General features: G+C 38.2%; 2 protein-coding genes across 3 annotated transcripts in view; both read right to left on the reverse strand.

Moving 5' to 3' along the window:
- lats1 (large tumor suppressor kinase 1) overlaps positions 1-21,377 on the reverse strand; it is a 777,671-nt gene that overhangs the window by 407,763 nt on the left and 348,531 nt on the right. The window lies entirely within an intron of this gene.
- Positions 797-13,304, reverse strand: cnr1 (cannabinoid receptor 1). 2 transcript variants are annotated; one of them, NM_212820.3, is given in 3 exon segments: positions 797-1,568; positions 5,447-6,472; positions 13,203-13,304. In NM_212820.3, coding segments are annotated over 2 exon segments (1,428 nt in total). In that variant the 5' UTR covers positions 6,449-6,472; positions 13,203-13,304; the 3' UTR covers positions 797-1,142.

Here is a 21,377-nt window from a genome sequence, read left to right on the forward strand (position 1 = left end):
TAATAATAAGAAGAATAATTATTATTATTATCCTTATTATTATTATTAATATTACTATTACTTTTATTATTGTTACTATTATTATTATTATTATTATTGCACTTATTATTGTTAATATTATTATTACACATTATTTTTTATTATTGTTATTATTATTATTATTATTATTATTATTATTGTTACACTTATTATTTTATTATTACTATTTATAATAATAATAATAATAATAATAGTAATAAAGGCAATAATGACTGGAGTAATAACTTCATTTGAAACTACATACAATAAAAAAACTGTTATTTACACTGAACAGTAAAGCCAAATCTGGAGCTAATCAATCAAAATAACTTATAATAACTATCCAAAATTTAGTACAAGCAAATTTACATGCTAGAGAAAAATATAAAATAAAAACAATAAAAAGAGAAACAAAAATTTTGTTGAAATTTTGTAGTTTGTATTTTTTTTGTAATATTTGACTTGAATTAAACTGTATTACCTTTCTATTTTTAAAGATGTTCAGTGACTAACATATGTCGCCTAGATTCACTGAGAAATAGATAAAAATTAAAATTTTAAAAATTAAGTTTTTTCATTTATACTGTAAATATTTGAAAAAACGTTTTGATGTATATTGTATAATGTATTTTGACATATTTTTTTAAAATGTGAGATCCAAACATGAACGTTATATATGAATGTTATATATTTAATTTGCATATATATATATATATATATATATATATATATATATATATATATATATATATATATATATATATATATATATATTGTAATTACACAATGCCTGACAAAAGTCATCTCCTCCACCCCAATCCATGATTTCTCCTTCACCAGACTTGACTGATTTCTCTGAGAATCTTGGTCCATGCTGGTTCTAGTAGGTCTTCTGCAGTATTGGTGATGATTGGGATGCAGATCAGCAGATGATTCATGGGATTAATCCACCTTCTGACACTTTTCCAAATGATCACCAAGAAGTCAAGATATTATTTGTTGCTCTTAAACTGAAATCCACCACAAGACTTTTGTCAAGTACAGGTAGTGTGTGTATATAAATACACACATCCATATATCAGATTTCTACATGCACTTTCCACAGCCCTGCGCTGCTCATACAATCAGACGGCTTCGGCCGAGGTCTCCGCTGAGACGGACATTGTCAGTTTGGCGATTTTCACAGTGGTCTTGACGCAGCTCTCAGCAGCGCGGTGCTGGTTCCTATGGCAGTCCGACTCCAGGCTGTTATCCAGCTGCAGGGGGGTGGTGGAGGTGCCGCGGCAGCCCTGACATGCGGCCAGGAAGGCCCGGCGCAGGTCTTTACTCCGCAGTGCGTAGATGATGGGGTTGACGGTGGAGTTGAGCAGCGTCAGCATGCTGCAGAACGCAAACACGGTCTTGATGTTGTCCCCCATCCGCCAGAACAGATCATACACCATGATGGCCAGCAGAGGCCCCCAGCAGATCACCAGCACCACCAGGATCAGCACCAGCGTCTTGGCCAGACGGATGTCCATGCGTGCCTGGTCCGGTCGGGGGGTCTGCACCTAAAGGGGAGGCAAAGTGGCAGTGTTGATAATCCCAGTAGTGAATAGTAACTAAAAACTGAACACACCGAACACTAAAAATAATGACTTTTCATCTTGTATTTAAAAGTTTTCAATGCAAATCTAATTAGATCCACTTGTTTTGATAAACAAAGCAAGTCTCTCATATAATAGATCTACTAAAAGACTTTACAAACACTGTTAAAAAAAAGCAGGGTCAACACAATTTAAAAAAAAAAACTGAAGTATTGTGTTGTTTCAGCTCCTTGTGTAGTTAAATAAGTTGTTTGGTCAAACAGCAAATGTCATTTTCGCTGTGTAGTGATGAGAGTAAAGCATCGTACTTGTCTTACACTCAAAAAATTACGTTTGCTGTTTGTTTAAACAACTTATTTAACAACACAATGAGCTGAAACAACATGGAAAACCTAATTATTGGACACTTCTTCATATAGTGCTGTTTATTTATTATGAAATTATGAATATTCGCTTTTGTTTCTCTATGACTTGTTTGACATTTTCAGCCTTAAAGAGTCTCTTTAAAATTAAATAAAAAGACAAATCTTGCAGAGCCCAAACTTATTTCAGCTGCACTGTAAAAACTGATTCTTTAATTTACGTAAACAAAATAAGCCTGTTGCCTTAAAAGCGAAAAGTTGACTTCATCTAAAAGAAGTGAGTGAACCTATTGTTACTCAGCTCTGTTAAGTTAATTTAACTTAATTTTTATAATTATGCACATAGTTCATTTACTTGAAGGCAACAGGTTTACAAGTTTGTTTAAGTAGAGTCAACTAATCGCTTTAAAGGTAACAGGTTTACTCACGTATTTTAAGTCAACTAATCAATTTAAAAGCAACAGGTTTGCTCACTTTCTCGAAGTAAAGTCAACTAATGGCTTAAAAAGCTCTCCGCTGTCACCACTGGCTTGCATGGTTCAAGATCTGAAAAGCTACTCATCGATGAATTTGCTCTTCAGTGTTTGGACTCTCAATAACGACTTCAAACCACGCTGAACTGAGCTAAACTGAACTGAACTTAAACACTAAAAACTGAACTACCCTGATTCAGTTACTATGACCATTTATGTGAAGCTGCTTTGACACAATCTACATTGTAAAAGCGCTATACAAATAAAGCTGAATTGAATTGAATTGAATTAAAAAGCAACAGATTTACTCACTTATTTTATGTCATGTCAACTAATCAAATTGAAAAGAACAGGTTTGCTCACTTAATTTAAGTAAAGTCAACTAATCGATTTGAAAACAACAGGTTTACCTCACCATCAAACTCCCAAAAACCAAAACTCCCACCAAAATCTATTTTTTTCAGCTCTGGGTTCAGCTTTGGGCTACTCCGGGCAATGACAGAACAGCAATTACTGAGGAGGCGGGGCTAAAGATAGTACAGCTCTATCTGATCAGTCAAATTTAGATAATCAACCAATACACAGGTCTGTGATATTGCACCTACTAGTATCGTGATAACGATACTTTTGCAATATATTTTGTGCTGCCCTAACATTATTATCGTGACTACAATACTTTGGCAATATATCGTTTAGCCCCATTATTATCATGATAACAGTACCTTTTCGACATATTGTGCATCCCTAACACTATTATGGCAGTTATTATAGTTTAGTGTTATATTGTGGAGCCCTAAAACTATTATCATTATAACAATAGATTTGCAATATATTCTGCAGTCTTAATGCTATTAACGCGATAACGATACTTTTACGATATATCGTGCAGCCCTAACACTATTATTGTGATAACTATACTTTTTGCGATATATTGTGCAGCCCTAACACTATTATTGTGATAACGATACTTTTGCGATATATTGTGCAGCCCTAACACTATTATTGTGATAACGATACTTTTGCGATATATTGTGCAGCCCTAACACTATTGTTGGGATAACGATACTTTTACGATATATTGTGCAGCCCTAACACTATTATTGTGATAACGATACTTTTTGCGATATATTGTGTAGCCCTAACACTATTATTGTGATAACGATACTTTTGCGATATATTGTGCAGCCCTAACACTATTGTTGTGATAACGATACTTTTGCGATATATTGTGCAGCCCTAACACTATTATTGTGATAACGATACTTTTGCAATATATTGTGCACACCTAACACTATTATTGTGATAACGATACTTTTGCAATATATTGTGCAGCCCTAACACTGTTATTATGATAACAATACTTTTTGCAATATATTTTGTAGCCATAACACTACTATTATGATAAAAATACTTTTCCGATATATTGTGCATCCCTTACATTATTATCGCAATAACGATACTTTTGCAATATTATGTGCAGCTCGAACACTATTAAACACTATTGTGATATATCGTGCTAAAGATAGTTTTGCAATATATTGTGCACACCTAATACTATTATCGCGATAACAAAACTTTTGCAATATATATTGTGCAGCCCTAACACTATTATTGCGATATTGATACTTTTGCAATATATTGTACACACCTAACACTATTATCATGATAACGATACTTTTGCAATATATATTGTGCAGCCCTAACAATATTATCGCGATATTGATTCTTTTCCGATATGTTGTGCAGCCCTTACACTATTATCACGATAACAATACTTTTCCGATATGTTTTGCAGCCCTAACACTATTATCACGATAACAATACTTTTCCAATATGTTGTGCAGCCCTTACACTATTATCACGATAACAATACTTTTCCGATATGTTGTGCAGCCCTTACACTATTATCACGATAACAATACTTTTCCAATATGTTGTGCAGCCCTTACACTATTATCACGATAACAATACTTTTCCGATATGTTGTGCAGCCCTTACACTATTATCGCGATAACAATACTTTTCCAATATGTTGTGCAGCCCTTACACTATTATCACGATAACAATACTTTTCCGATATGTTGTGCAGCCCTTACATTATTATCACGATAACAATACTTTTCCGATATGTTGTGCAGCCCTTACACTATTATCACGATAACAATACTTTTCCGATATGTTGTGCAGCCCTTACACTATTATCACGATAACAATACTTTTCCGATATGTTGTGCAGCCCTTACATTATTATCACGATAACAATACTTTTCCGATATGTTGTGCAGCCCTTACACTATTATCGCGATAACAATACTTTTCCGATATGTTGTGCAGCCCTTACACTATTATCGCGATAACAATACTTTTCCGATATGTTGTGCAGCCCTTACACTATTATCACGATAACAATACTTTTCCGATATGTTGTGCAGCCCTTACACTATTATCACGATAACAATACTTTTCCGATATGTTGTGCAGCCCTTACATTATTATCACGATAACAATACTTTTCCGATATGTTGTGCAGCCCTTACACTATTATCGCGATAACAATACTTTTCCGATATGTTGTGCAGCCCTTACACTATTATCGCGATAACAATACTTTTCCGATATGTTGTGCAGCCCTTACATTATTATCACGATAACAATACTTTTCCGATATGTTGTGCAGCCCTTACATTATTATCGCGATAACAATACTTTTCCGATATGTTGTGCAGCCCTTACACTATTATCACGATAACAATACTTTTCCGATATGTTGTGCAGCCCTTACACTATTATCACGATAACAATACTTTTCCGATATGTTGTGGAGCCCTTACACTATTATCGCGATAACAATACTTTTCCGATATGTTTTGCAGCCCTAACACTATTAAACACAATAGTGATATATCGTGCTAACAATACTTTTGCAATATATTGTGTAGCCCTAACACTATTATTGTGCTAACTATACTTTTGCAGTATATATTATGTAGTGCTATCAACAACATACCTTTGTGCCGTCCGCCGAGTGCACGACCAGGCTCTTCTGTGACGTGCGCCTCAGCATCCTCACTGCATGATGGTGGGCCTTCCAGAGGATGTACATGTACGCGTAGATGATGAATAAGACCAGAACGCTGGTCACGCCGATCCAGAACATCAGATAATTCTCATCGATGAGCGGGAAGATGTCGGAGCACACCGAGTTGAGCCGCTTGCAGTTCCAGCCCAGAAGCGGCAGCACGGCGATGATAATAGAGATCGCCCACATCATGCAGAAGGCGATCACTGCTTTCGTGCGCGTCACGATGCGCCGGTACGACAGCGGGCGATGGATGGACACATATCGGTCGATGGCAGTGAGAAACAGGCTTCCCACAGAAGCGGTGAAGGATGCCGTAACGCCTCCTAGCTTGAACAGAAAAACGTTAGGGCTGTCTTTTCGGTGAAAGACGTGAAAGTCTAGGAAGCTGTAGACGAATATAACACTGCCGAGGAGATCAGCGATGGCTAAGCTGCCAATGAAGTGGTAGGACGGCCTGCAGCGCAGCGTACGCGACTGCAGAATCACACACAACACCACCAAATTCTCCAACACCGTAAACGTCCCCAGAGTTAGAGATAACACCGCTATGGCTAGCTGCTGACTGGGAGTCAGTATCATGAAGCACTCCATATCCATAAAGTTCTCCCCGCACTGCAGACTGCCGTCTTCAGCATGGCTCCAATTACCGAAAACATCAGAGCTGTTAGTGGGATAAAAGGGGAGACCTTTGATGATCAGCTCCTCATCTGGGGCTACTTTATCCGCGAAGGAGCTTCTGCGGTAGGCTGCGAACGGCTTGGGCAGAGGATATCCGCTTTTGGAGAAGTCTCCGTCAATAATGTGGTCGTCGTAGCCGATGTCATTGGAGCCGATGTACTGCAGGCCGGAGGTGATGGTTCTGAAGGTGGTTTCCGCCACTCCGTCCAGGACAGATTTAACATCGGACTTTGAGGCCGGGAACAGCATGGTCAGAGATGCTCTAGAGGAAACCTGTCGGAGGAAATGGAGAGAATGACTACGCTTACATGGACATCAGCGATCAAATTATTCAGCTAAATCTGAATGAGGCAATGATATGACTAAAGGGGCAGTTCACCTAAAATTGAAAATTCTGACATCATAATTTGCTCCAAACCCAAAAGAAGATCTGTTGAAGAAAGAGAGAAGCCATTGACTTCCATAGTATTTGTTTTCCTGCAATGGAAGTCGGTGGTTACAGGTTTTAAGCATTCTTTAAAATATCTTCTCTTGCGTTCAACAGAAGAAAGAAACACATTAAGGTTGAGGGAGAGTCAATAGTGAGCAACTTTTGATTTTTGCGTGAACTATCCCTTTAAGGTGCTTATATGAGTTGCTTTTTGATATTCCTTGCATGCTCCCTGATTGACCTGTTCCAGTACACTGATTAACATGTGCAGAACGCAGCAGCACGAGTGGTCTTTAATGAACCTAAAAGAGCACATGTCACTCCGCTGCTCATCCGTTTGCACTGGCTGCCAGCTGCTGCTCGCATCAAATTCAAAGCTCTGATGTTTGCTTACAAAGCGACTTCTGGCTTTGCTCCTTCTTATCTGCTCTCACTTCTGCAGATGTATGTGTCCTCCAGAAACTTGCGTTCTGTGAATGAACTTCGCCTCGTGGTTCCATCCCAAAGAGGGAAGAAATTACTTTCCAGAACTCTCGCGTTCAATCTGCCCAGTTGGTGGAATGAACTCCCTAACTGCATCAGAACAGCAGAGTCACTCGCTGTCTTCAAGAAACTGTATTACAAAAATAAAAAATAAAAAAATGACTAATGTTTTGCTTCTTACACTTTACACAACTTGAAACTTGCCTAGAGCACTTCTTCATTGTTGCTCTTATAGTTGTGTAAATTGCTTCCTTGTCCTCATTTGTAAGTCGCTTTGGATAAAAGCATCTGCTAAATGACTAAATGTAAATGCAACGTGATTACATCACCACGCTATCCAACGTTTCCTCCGAAGCTTCGAGTCATTTCTCTGTGTTTCAATTGAAATTGTTCGACTTCGACCGCAGTTCAGTAGTTCCACTTTTATTCATCAACATGTCATTCATTATCTGTGAACTCTGAGGTACTGGATGAAACTATAAAGACTAATAAGAATGAATTGTTTTAACGGAATTTGATACCGCTCCCCAAATAGAAAGAAAACTTACATATTTCCCTGACAGCAATTGTAAAACTGTTCACCAGGAGTTCACCGTGTTCACATTAAGGCTGATTTATACTTCTGCGTCAAACGTCGGCGTATGCTACGGCGCTGACGCATAGCCCTTCGCCGTGGCCATCGCCGTCACTGACGTGCACCTCTCAAAAAATGTAACTACACGTCGCAACAACGCGTAGCGCAAGCTCTGTGATTGGTCGGCTTGGTAGCGCTAACGAGTCTGGGCGGGACCGAGAGCCGCGCGAATGGCGCGAGCGATTGTTTACAAGTGTGGAGTCCCGTGAAGGAGCTCCGGATGGAAAGTTTTGTTCTGTGTTTACCTCATAGTTAAAGTTGTTGCACGTCCGCCGGTTCCTGCCTCAAAATGAGCGAGTTTAGGCCACTTGTACATCCCGGAAGTGTTCAGGAAAAGCAAAAAAGCAGAGAGGAAACTCGACACAGAGGAACATTTACACTTCACTGCCAACTAGCGTTTCGGAAGTGTTAATGCAGACCAACAGAGACAGCAGCAGCAGTATAAATGCACAGCCACGCGCGTTGCCTGCGCCGTGAGTTACGCCGGTCACTTGACGCAGAAGTAAAAATCAGCCTTTAGATGTGTGGCTGTCCGTGGTCCTTTACTGACTTAGGAATAATGACTGTAAAAATATGGACGACGCGTCAGCGCCTTTTCCTATTGAAAGCTTTGAATGCAAAACGCCTTGTGACAGGTACAAACTGTCGCAAAACACTGCTGAAATTGGAGCCTGGGCATGCGCAGAAGGACTGCCTGATGGAGCCAGAGGCGGAGCCATGGAATCAAGCTTCCAACCAAACACTTGTACGTCAAATCAACCACACCGCCCCGGAGCTTCTCTTTTGACCGCCCGTATGTGCACTGAAGCAAAGGCTCGCTAATAAAAAATATAAGCATGTACATAAAAAAACACAATTCATTTAAAAACTGTGTGGTGTAAGCTGTTTTTAATAATTTAATAAAATCAATATATGTTGGACTGCAGAAATAAACATTTACATACACTCTCGCCTGATTTAGACTTTATTTATTTATTTATTTATTTATTTATTTATTATCTTCATATGGGTAGAAATAACATTAGAATGAACTTAGCAGTATTAACCCATCAACTGATGTCTGCCAGCTGCTGCAACATCGCTTCTGCATTGTTTTTCAATTTTTTGCCTCCATTTTCATTTATTTGATGCCTTCGTTGTATCTGGCAAGGAGGAATTTACATTGATTGATTAGGAGTTTCAAATAAAAAGCCAACGATACATTATGTATACTATAGTAATAATATATAACATTAACAGCTCTGTTTATTATATAAGAACATTAATATTTTATAACAGCAAATTAAGCTTTAGTAGATTGAGTAGATTAACATGCCGAAACTCATAATGTCAGAGACGTCCTGTGAATCAAGTTCAAATAAAGATACAGGAGATCGACGTGGACAGAGGCTAACATTAGTTTTGTCTTGCTAATTATTATCTTAGACCCATAAAGAGAATTACTGCTAGTAATGATCCCCTGTATTTCCCTGTCATGGCTAACGTATCAACAAACAACTAAGATAAAGCCCACACTTTACCAAATAAACAGTGATCCATCAGATTCTTTAGATCAGAACGTTTAGTTTACTGCTGAACAACTTATTTTATTATGGTAAAACAACACGGAAATGCAGCATTGGTTCTTCAATCTTCTCCTGAAGCCCTGCCGGTCTGCTTAGAGAAGCTGTCAATCACAACTGTCAATCATGATGACACGCCCCATTTTTATAGCATCATATTACTGGCTAGAAACATAGGCTGCGTCCATAACCGCCTACTACTCAGTAGGTGCTGCATTTGAATTTAAACGTACTCGGCTGCTAGAAAAGTGCGTTCTATACAGTGTGAATGTGAAAAGTATGAATGGAATTCGGACTTACTACAATCCGCCATTTCTGCATAGTCACGTGACCTACCTACGTCAGTTGCGTCACCTCACTTCCATTCATGAATTCTCTCACAGGGCATTATGGGATAGCGTAGCGTGCATGGGATGCGCACTGCAGAATCTCGCCAGAAGTAGTAAGTCATCCCGGTACTTCTCGCATACTGATTTTCGAATTCTATGAATTTGGACATACTACTCGGCTCACATACTGATTTTAGCGTACTATATAGTATGGAAGTATGCGGTTTCGGACGCAGCCATACTGTTTACAAAAATGAAGATCTGCAACTATATCAGCTGATAACCAGCGCCTTAATTAACCAAAACCATCTTTCGGGACATTTTGCAAGTGTGATTATTTTTTTTATTTGGACTTAAGTCTCATTTATTAACATGTAAGAGGCGGAGTTTATGACTTGTACTGCAGCCAGCCCCCAGGGGGCGATCTAACGCCTGGGAGCATTACTCAAAAGCAGGCATGTGGCACACCTACTCGGGAGAGAATAGTCAGCCTGATCTCACAAGGAAACGTAATTATTACGTTTTTCAGTTTAGTGGCTAATTCGTACAAGTTCGTACGAGATTTTAAAAAGGAGGCGTGGCACCCAACCCCACCCCTATCCCCAACCGTCATTGGGGGATGAGCGAATTAGAAAAAATGTAATTAAAAATTAAATTAAATAAAAAATAATTAGATCGTACGAATTCATACGAATTAGCCACTGAAACAAAAAGTTACGAATTGCCGTGAGATTACGTTGGAGTAGTCTAACACTTGTGTGTGTGTGGAATATCCTGTCAGAAAAATGTGAATAATCCGGTAATAGTTTGATTGCGGTGTGTACATGTCTGTACTGCACTTCAATAATGCCACTAAAATAGGAATTCTCCACATGTCTTAATTCATGTTTACTACGATCATGACTATATTCAAATCAAGGTCATCTAAGATGTCTGTTTACATGGTCGACTCTTAACCAGAGTGCTATCTTAAAAAGACCTCGGTTGTAATTTTGATGATGATCTGTGGGATGTTGTAAACAAATGTGTGTCTTTTTCATTTTCTAGTAACAAAATAATTGAGCAAAATTACATTTTACATATTAAATTACATTAAATTAAATTACTAATTATTAATAAAATTATTATAATTATTAAATTAAATTACATATTAAAGTTTGCCTCAGTAGGATATATCCCGGTGCATCACCTTTATGTAACAGAACATAAGGGCACGCATATTTTTGGGAATTGTGAAAAAAAAAGAGATTTGGGACTGTACATGAGTACAGAAATATCACAAGACTCCTTTAATTTATCTTTTTGGGGTGGACTTGAGTGAGGGATCATGCCCTTTTTTTTTTACTAAAATGGTAGGTCTGATTTCTTATGTATGTAGGATCCGGTTAAACTGGAAATAGGAACTCCCTTTAACAACTGAATTACTTAAAAACATCATACATGACATGCCCAGGCAGCACAGTGGCGCAGTGAGTAGCACAATCGCCTCACAGCAAAAAGGTTGCTGGTTCGAGCCCCGGCTGGGTCAGTTGGCATTTCTGTGTGGAGTTTGCATGTTCTCTCCGTGTTGGCGTGGGTTTTCTCCGGGTGCTCCGGTACCAAAGACATGGTACAGGTGAATTGTAAATAGTGTATGTGTGTGAATGAGTGTGTGTGGATGTTTCCCAGTGATGGGTGCAGCTGGAAGGGCATCAGCAGAGTAAAACATATACTGGATAAGTTGGCGGTTCATTCCGCTGTGGCGACCCCAGATTAATAAAGGGACTAAGCTGAAAAGAAAATGAATGAATGATTCTTGTTTTAGTAACATGAACTGGATTTGTTGTTGTGCATGTTTTTATATTTGTACACTCTGATGCTACTCAACGCTGAACATTCTTTTGTCAATTGTGCTGTTTGTTATATTGTAAAATGATAAATAAATAATAATAAAAAAAAGAGTATTGTCTTAAAGGCGTAGTTCACTTAAAATAAGAAAAATCTGTCGTCATTTAGTCACTTGTTTCAAACCTTAATGCGTTTCTTTCTTCAGCTGAGCACAAAAGATATTTTATTAAAAGATTCTGACCTGTAACCACTGACTTCAATTCATGTGTCCTACTATGTAAGTCGATGTCTTCAAAATATCTTCTTTTGATCTTTGAGAATGTGTAAATAGTGAGTGAATTAATTTTAGGTAGAACTATCCCTTTATTCGCATTAAATTCCAAGGATTGGTGTCCGTGTAATCGCACTGAGTGTTTGCTCGGATCAGTCTGACTGACTCATGTGGATCCTCAAGATAACAGATATTACTGAGCTCTCGGAAGCTCAATCGATGCTTGGCTTAGCCTGGAAATAAATGCACTCTCAGACGAGCCACCATATATATATATATATATATATATATATATATATACATAAATACACAGACACAGACACAGACACACGGCTCTTGTATTTTGCACTTGTTGTTCTCCTCGCATGGACGGGCGTCCGGGGATTATTACTCTAAGAGATGGGCTTTGAATAATTAATGCCAGCAGTGGACAGACTGAACCCAAAACGCCATAGAGCAACAGTCAAGTTAGGACACAACTTTATTTACATTCATTCATTTATTTTCTTTTCGGCTTAGTCCCTTTATTAATCTGGAGTTGCCACAGCAGAATGAACCGCCAACTTATGCATATGTTTTACACAGTGGATGCCCTTCCAGATGCAACCCATCACTGGGAAATGCAACTATATTGATTTAAATATATATATATATATATATATATATATATATATATATATATATATATATATATATATATATATATATATATATAATGGGGAAAGGGGTTTGGGGGTTATGTACAAAAGCTAATTTATTATTCATTCATTCATTTTCTTGTCGGCTTAGTCCCATTATTAATCCGGGGTCGCCACAGCGGAATGAACCGCCAACTTATCTAGCACATTTTTACGCAGTTGATGCCTTCCAGCTGCAGCCAATCTTTGGGAAATAATTTATAATTATTATAATTATTATTATTATAAATGTTGAAAATGTTAACACATATGCTAATATTTAGTTACTTGGCAATTTGAACGTCTTAGCGATATCGAAAACATAAATATTGAGGTGTTAAATGTTAGTAGCCTTTATGTCCTTAGATGTTATTTACTATACTATTTATGTTAATGTGCGTATTTATAGTTTATTCGTAACATTTCGCGACGTTTTAATAAAGTCTGCCTGCTAGCATTTAACATGTTTGTGTTTTGAAGCGATTCTCGGCATCAGATGGCAACAGAAGTTCGGCTTTTCTCTTCGTGTCGATGTATCGCAACATGTGGGAACTTCACAGCCACTCAATCCTTAGAAATATCGCCTAACAGAAACAAAATAAACCCGCTTTATTAAAAAAACAAGCTACTCTGCAAGGCGCACATGAGATGATCAAAAAATAAAACAACTTTTCCGTTCTGCTGGAATAAAACAACGCAACTGAGGACTCACAAAGCGTCGAATTAGTAAGTATAATCTGCAATCCACCAGGTTGGTATAGTCTTTATATTGAAAATAATGAAGTTTTACCTTCACATAGTTCGCGCAGGTGTCCGCTCCGTCTGCACAGATGAACTGGTCCTGCTCCGCTGCAGAATGAGCCTTCAGATGCGCGCGCTCTCTCTCTCTCTCTCTCTCTCTCTCTCTCTCTCTCTCTCTCTCTCTCTACCTCGCTCTCTCTCTCTCTCTCTCTCTCTCTCTCTTTCTCCGGCTAGGTTTGTATGGGAACGAGATGCTCTTCTGCTCAGTGCGCATCATACATGACGCATCCCATGTCACATGACCACCCACACACACGAGCGTCTTTAATGTCAGAAATGAGAATACCTCAGAAGTGTAGTACTGCATGTGTGTTGTGTTATGTTGACTGCTCTCCTGCTCGGGTCTCTTGTGGTTCATGATCCTTGGAAGAAGTAGAATCTGGCCTGCTGCATCATTTGATCTACTGATTTGCTTCTGTTTGTAGGCTTATTATTATTATAATGCGATAATAGTCAAGTTAACCATTGCACAATGATGATTCAGCTCACATTTGTTTCTGAATGCTTCCAATTTGGTATAAAACGATGAATAGCTGTGATGGTGTCCTCAATTGTATAGTGCAAAGTGAAAATAAATTTGTAATACTGATGTTTATTCATCAGGTATGACAACCAAAATTCAACGTCTGATAGACGTCATGGTAATGTTCACACAACTTCAAGCTGCAGCATCATTAGACGTTGATATTTGGTTGGTTTTCGGTTGGACATTGACGTTGGTCTGACATTGAGTTCTGACGTCAACCCGATGTTCATTTCAATTGAATTCACCTTTATTTGTATAGCGCTTTTACAATGTAAATTGTGTCAAAGCAGCTTTAGAAGATCATAGTAAATACCAAACAACATGCAACGTCCCCACGACATTGGGGTACAACGTCAATCTGACGTACTGTTGATGTCTTGTTCTTGCTGGGTGTTTAAGGCCATTTCGGTCCCCATACAGTGAACATCTGTCATCTTCTCATCAGTGGCATCATCTAAACAGTCTCTGGGTGAATGCGTGTAAAGATTTTGGAGATCTTCTTGGACACGTTTAATGCTTCCAAACAGTTTGCTCAACACAATCTCACAGCAATTCGTAACTTTTTCATTTAGTGGCTAATTCGTATGAATTCGTACGATCTAATTCGTACAATTTAGTACGATTTGCTCATCCCCCAATGACGGTTGGGGTTAGGGGTGGGGTCAGGTGCCACGCCTCCTTTTTAAAATCGTACGATTACGTACGACTGAACTCGTACGAATTCGTACGAATTAGCCACTAAACTGGCAAAACGTTTTCTCGTTAGATCAGGCTGGTTTGCTGCATTTATAAAAAAGTCTTGAGGTAGTTCATTATGAGGCGATTTACCTTCTATGTGTGATTTGATTGGACGGGAATTACAGGACTGATTTCTCTAATCCCCATAAACAAGAAAAAAATAATGTAGAGACTCCAGGTTGAAGGACAGTAGTGGAGTAAAAGAGCAGATACTGCACTAAACGTATACTCAAGTGAGAGTAAAAGTGCACATTTTTAAAACTACTCAGTAAATTACAATTCCTGAGAAAAAGTAACTAATAACAGTAATTTGAGTATTTGTAATTAGTCACTTTACACCACTGGAAATATATGAAGAAGTATAAAGTAATATACAGCTCAGGGCTCTCTCCCGGGACAGCATGCAACGCATGCAATCATCAGCTAAGTGTGAACTCTTGAAATAAATTTAATCTAATAGACAAAAGATGTCAGAAAGGTTAAAGTTATTAAGGGAGAACGACAGCGATTAGGACTGCGACATTGCTCCATCCACCGTATCGAACAGCTGTTTTTGAGGGCTCTCAAAGGGTCTATGTTTCACAGGGGATCGGATAGACCAACAGAGAATACAATACCGTATACAGCATGAGAAATTCACTGCTGTGAGCTTTTTCTGGATGTCTAAATGTAAAACTGCAAGGCTTTGTGTCACTGTACTGCTGAGTCATTTGTATTCCCTAAAGAAGTGGAGAGCCGTCCAATTCAGCTTATTATTACCTTTTGCTGCAAAAGCCCTGATTCTTTCTGGTAGCAGCAGATATACTGTAGATTCACACACGATCCTCACCGGCAGAGGAATCGTTTGACGCTGACTCTACTGAGCGCCAGAGGCTTACAGAGACAAGGGTGTTACAAATAGCAAACACTTTAAAGCACTGAAATATCTGCAACACAGACTCATATGTGGAGGAGATATGGGCTCCGGCAAACACTGAAACAGCAATAAACGTACTTGAATGTACACTTGAGTGCAGTTTCTAGGCAAAATGAGCACTAGGGGGCAGCATGATGATCATGTTTTTTGTTCCTTTTCACACTAGTCATATTTACAGGGGCGTGTTATTGATGAATAAAGGATTGTTGTTGTGCAGTTCTTTAAATAAACACCACAAAACAAATTAACATGTCTATAATTTCTAACCAAATTACATCAATATGGTGAATCGAACATCGAATCGTTTGTTTGGTGTTGTACTTGTGAAGCAGAGCGTTCGGGTTCGAGTCCAGTGAACCAGGATTCTACAAAACAGGTAAAAGCAAAGTAAAATTAAAGTACAACTGTATGGTCGCACTGCTTTTGTCTCTTATGTCTGCTTTTGAAGACAATATTTGTTGGTTTAAGAGGTGAGGATCCATGTGCAGTTTTTTAAGAGAGTCGTCAGGCAGGCAAAGGTCAAAACAGGAGCAGACAGGAGCATGCAGATAATCCAAAAGTGAAGTCAGAGAACAGGCGAACGGTCAGGACAGGCAGCAAAGCAACATAAAACAATAAACAAAGCAAAGGTCAAAACCTGGTAGGCAGGACAAGCTTCGAAATACTCACTTACAGTATAACAAGACTCAGCAAAGAGTGTGTGAATGAGGTGTCTTAGTCCTACACTGTAAAACCCGACAGTCAACTTTATCAAATGAAATTAGTGTAGTTAACTCAGAATTGACTGAAAGTTAATTCTACTCATTTGAAAAGACTTTTGAACTCAGAGTTGAGGGTATTGAGTTAATTAAACACCTCAATACTTCAACTTAAATGGAGTAAGTTCACAGTACTCAAGTAGATTAGTTTAACTCAAATGATTTACAGCAATTGGTTTCCTCAAACGGTTTGAGTTGCTTTAACTTATTGGGTTGTACAGTACTCGGTTGGTTTGAGTTCTACTCATTTATCAGGTTTTACTGTGCTGAAATCGCTTCGTTTACTCAAATGGATCAAGTTCACAGTACTCATTAGGATTAGTTTTTGAACTTAAATGGTTTGTTGCAATGGGTTTCCTCAAATGGTTTGAGTTACCTTAACTTATTGGGTTTTACAGTGCAGTAATCAGTCCATCATGAGCTTCCAGCTGTGTGTGTAATCAGGAACTGGTGTGTGAGTGCAAAGACATCTGGGAGTTGAGGATTTATATAGTGGCAGATGTGTAGTTCTCCAGCAGTCTGCACAGGCTAGGTAATTGTGACAACACGGATTATTTCAATAAGCAAACATTAATCTCACAACACAACCTCTAGGTGGCAGTGAAACACTGATTACTTCTTCTTCTGGTTGAATGTCGAGTAACAGCGAAACAAGACATCCCTACACGAGCATTACCATCCGAGATGTTTTTTAAACAAAAGAAGAGAAAACTCTGTTTGTAAGGACACCCGTGTATGTGTGGACATGGCCTAAAGCTGCTAGATGAGCTCTGAATAGCTGGACTGACTGCCAAACACAACAAATGCCACCATTTGCATGGCTCAATTGTCCATCCCGCAGGCCAACTTGGACTTCTGTGTGCTGGAGAATGCAGGAGAATACTATGATGTGGATTCATGGTTTGTTGCTGTGATCTGAACACATGAAGCAGCAATTTAAAGGCCTGTAAGCTTACCGGGCTTCATTGCACGTCTGTATATACACTTCTTTACTTAAAGATGCCGTTCATAAGAAAAACATGACCAAACCCAACTGTTCGGTTGTGCCTTTCTAGGGTCATATTAAATGCACAGATAACATTGTTTGAGATGTCTTTGCTGTGACAACTTGACGTAAACATATACTTGATAATCTAGAGCAGCGCTTCCTCGCACCCCACTGATCTGCATATGTTGCATGTCTCTCTTAATTAACCCAGCTGATTTAGATAACCCGCTCATTAGAGGACTACAAAGCCTTTATTTTACTTCAAAATTTTACAGTGGATGTAGGATATATGCCTGCTTAAAAGACTCCTGTCATCCATCCATCCATCCATCCATCAATCAATCAATCAATCAATCAATCAATCAATCAATCAATCAATCAATCAATCAATCAATCAATCAATCAATCAATCAATCAATCAATCAATCAATCAATCAATCAAGCAAGCAATCAATCAATCAATCAATCAAGCAACCAACCAACCAACCCAACTAACCAACCAACCAACCAACCAATCAATTAATCAATAAATCAATTAATCAATCATTGAATCTATGAATCTATCAATGAATGAATGAATGAATCGATCAATCAATCAATCAATCAATCAATCAATCAATCAATCAATCAATCAAGTAACGAACCAATGAATCAATCAATGAATCAATCAATGAATTAATGAATCAATCAATCAATCAAATAATCATTCAATCAATTAATCAATAAATCAATCAATCAATCATTGAATCTATGAATCTATCAATGAATGAATGAATTAATGAATGAATGAATCAATCAATCAATCAATCAATCAAGTAACGAACCAATGAATCAATCAATGAATCAATCAATGAATTAATGAATCAATCAACCAATCAAATAATCATTCAATCAATAAATTAATCAATCAATCAATCAAACAATCAACCAATCAATTAATCAAATTAATCAACCAATCAATGAATCAATGAATCAATCAATTAATCAATCAACCAATCAACCAATCAAGCAAGCAAGCAACCAACCAACCAACCAGTCAATAAATCAATCAATCAATCAATCAATCAATGAATCAATCAATGAATCAATCAATGAATCAATCAATGAATCAATCAATGAATAAATGAATCAATGAATCAATCAATTAATCAACCAATCAATCAATCAATTAATCAATCAATCAATCAATCAATCAATCAATCAATCAATCATCAGATGACATTAGGTTCGTAAATAAAATGTCTGCGTTTGCGCTGTAAATCACACCCCCATGAGTGTCAGATTTATCGAATGCCGCCACCCAGGAGTCCGTCTGCAAAGTTGACGTGGTTTGAGATCAATAGACAGAGGCACAATAAAACCACAGGGATAAATAAAATTAGAAGCTCTCAGGAAAGTTCTCCGGCCCTGAACAAACAAGCACAAAAAAACCCTCCTGCCCCCACACAAACCTCTCCTTCTCCGTCTCCTTCTGCCTCAGAGCTGGGTTCCTCTGTGAGTGGGTTACAGCTTTACCAATCAAACGGTGACTCAGACGCTCCCTGCTGCTCGGGCCTCTCTGGACGCACATCCCGCTTTATGGAGGATTCGCTCACAGCCTCTGCGTTCATCAGATTTCGTGAACAGCAGAGCATTGCTGAACTGAAAGGTAAAAGCTTTGGGAGAGAGAGAGAGAGATAGAGAGAGAGAGTGTGAACGAGGAGTTTTTCTCTACATTAAAAAAAATCCTGTATCTTCTACAGTCATATGCAGTGCTCCACATCAATAGGTACACCCTTATTTTAAAAACTAATATTTCTTATATATTTCTCAGTGAATATAATACTACTATTTTTAATGCGGAATAAAAATGTTTACAAGATGTAAATGTTCATAGAGAGTGTGTAGTGAAGTTTCAGCTCAAATTACCACATTATTAATGCATTATAACTCTCTAAAACTGACCCTTTCAGCTGTTGATCCTAATTTTAGTGTTGCTTTAAATTCAAATGAGATTGAGCTCTTTTCAAAAGAGGGCGGAGCTACAAATGGCTGTGAGTGAGCATAGTGGCAGATTCAAAACAAGACTAATGTCCTATACTAATGAGGGAGGGATGGTCACTAGTGGGCGGGGCTTTTCCCCTCTGATGACATCATAGAAAGGGAGAATGTCAATCAAAGTGTTTCTGCAGACTGATTTCATCAAGTCTGATTATAAACAATACAATTAATACTTTTTTTTTGCCATTATGAGCTGCTTATATTCACAGACTGTAGCTACACAAGTGTTTAAACCCCTTATAAAAGTGATTTTTGCATAAAAGGTGTCCTCAATTCAAACAAGTTATTGCACTACAATTAAAAAAATATAATTGTTTCTCTTGATTTTTCCTGCTTATTGCAGTTTTATTTCATATTTTTTGCCAACATATTAATTTGGGTGTGCTAATTTTTGGATTGTGCTTTTCAGTTTCTTTGTTAGACTATTGCAGTATTGGGCTTTGGTACTGGCTAATCTAATGTACTGTATATATAGACAAATACACTCACCGGCCACTTTATTAGGTACACCTTCCTAGTACCGGGTCGAACCTCCTTTTGCCATGCCAATGAGTTCACTGTACTCAAATGGCCTCCACAGTCACCAGATCTCAATCCAATAGAGCAGCTTTGGGATGTGGTGGAACGGGAGATTGGCATCATGGATGTGCAGCCGACAAATCTGCAGCAACTGTGTGATGCTATCATGACAACATGGAGCAAAATCTCTGAGGAATGTTTCCAGTACCTTGTTGAATCTCTGCCACGAAGGATTAAGGCAGTTCTGAAGGCAAAAGGAGGTCCAACCCGGTACTAGCAAGGTGTACCTAATAAAGTGGCCGGTGAGTGTATATGTTTTTTAAATCTATTAAACTAACGTACACTGTTCATGACATCTATATATTGCTTCTTTTATCCGATTTTGTAAGTTGCTTCGCGCCTGCTAAATAAATAAATGTAAATTGCTGAAGGTCAATGAGTACCTCACAGAGGTGAGTGGGCTTGACAAACCAGCTGTAGGAGACAGTCTTTTTCTTTTACTCTCCATATGCACCACACACTTTCCCACAGACACTCAATACTCATCTATATATTTAAAAAATGCTAAATTAACTTCTTTTATCCTCTTTTTCAAGCTTTTCTCAGATAAAAGCATCTGCCAAATAAATAAATATAAGTGTAGATTGCTGTGAGACATCATCAAATTAATATGTTGTGTTCAGCCCATATATCAAATGTGCTCATAATAAGCATTATGGTCTCACAGTGCTCTTGAATGCCACTGAAGAGGTCTGCTTTGCTGTCAGTGGGTGTGCCGCTGCTCCCAGTTTAGGGAGCTCCTTTACTGGAAATGTTCTGCAATGCACCATCACTGCGATACAGACGACTGAATCGACCCGTTCTTCAAAACGCTGAATGTGCATTTGACTACATCTTGATTTATATGCTTATAAAACAGCTTATCAGATGATCATCAGACAGTCCCTGCATGAACTCATGCAAAAATGTTTCCTTACTTGGAGTTTTTGTCTTGTTTACAGTCCAAATATCTGAAAACTCTTCAGCGTTTTCTAGACAAGCAAAACATATGAGTCCAAATTAAGTGAGTTTTTCAGTCAAACAAGCAAAATAACCTGCCATGGAGATTTTTTAGCTTGTTTTCTTGAAAATCACACTTGATTTTGTGGGACAAAGGAGGGAAGATGTGTGTGAAGGAAGCGAGGGGGCAAATGATAAATATCTGCAAAAACAAATCACTCAAATGTTGATTTAAAATGCCCTTAAAGTGCAGAATCCCTGCTGATAAGACTGGCATTTCTGGTTATCAGCATAAGGCACGCTGTACATGCAGAGACCAGCATGAGATGCCAGTTTGCTGGTCCCTATTAAAGGCACAGTTCACCCACACATAAGCATTACCTCATCATTTACTTTCCTCTAGTGGTTTTAAACCTTTACGATATTTTGAAGAAAGCTGGTAACCTCACACACATGCATCAACATTTATGTGTATCTGTTTGTCTCCATCTAGTGTCTGAATAATGCGCAGGTTAGTGTATACTCCATCAGCTGTTTTAGTGTCTGTTGTGTTTTTGACTTTGTCTCCATCTAGTGTGTGAATAATGCGCAGGTTAGTGTATACTCCATCAGCTGTTTTAGACTGTTTGTCTCCATCTAGTGTGTGAATAATGCGCAGGTTAGTGTATACTCCATCAGCT

The sequence above is a fragment of the Danio rerio genome, chromosome 20 (assembly GCF_052040795.2).
Source record: "Danio rerio strain M-AB ecotype USA chromosome 20, GRCz13ab, whole genome shotgun sequence".
In the NCBI taxonomy this organism is placed as follows: Eukaryota; Metazoa; Chordata; class Actinopteri; order Cypriniformes; family Danionidae; genus Danio; species Danio rerio.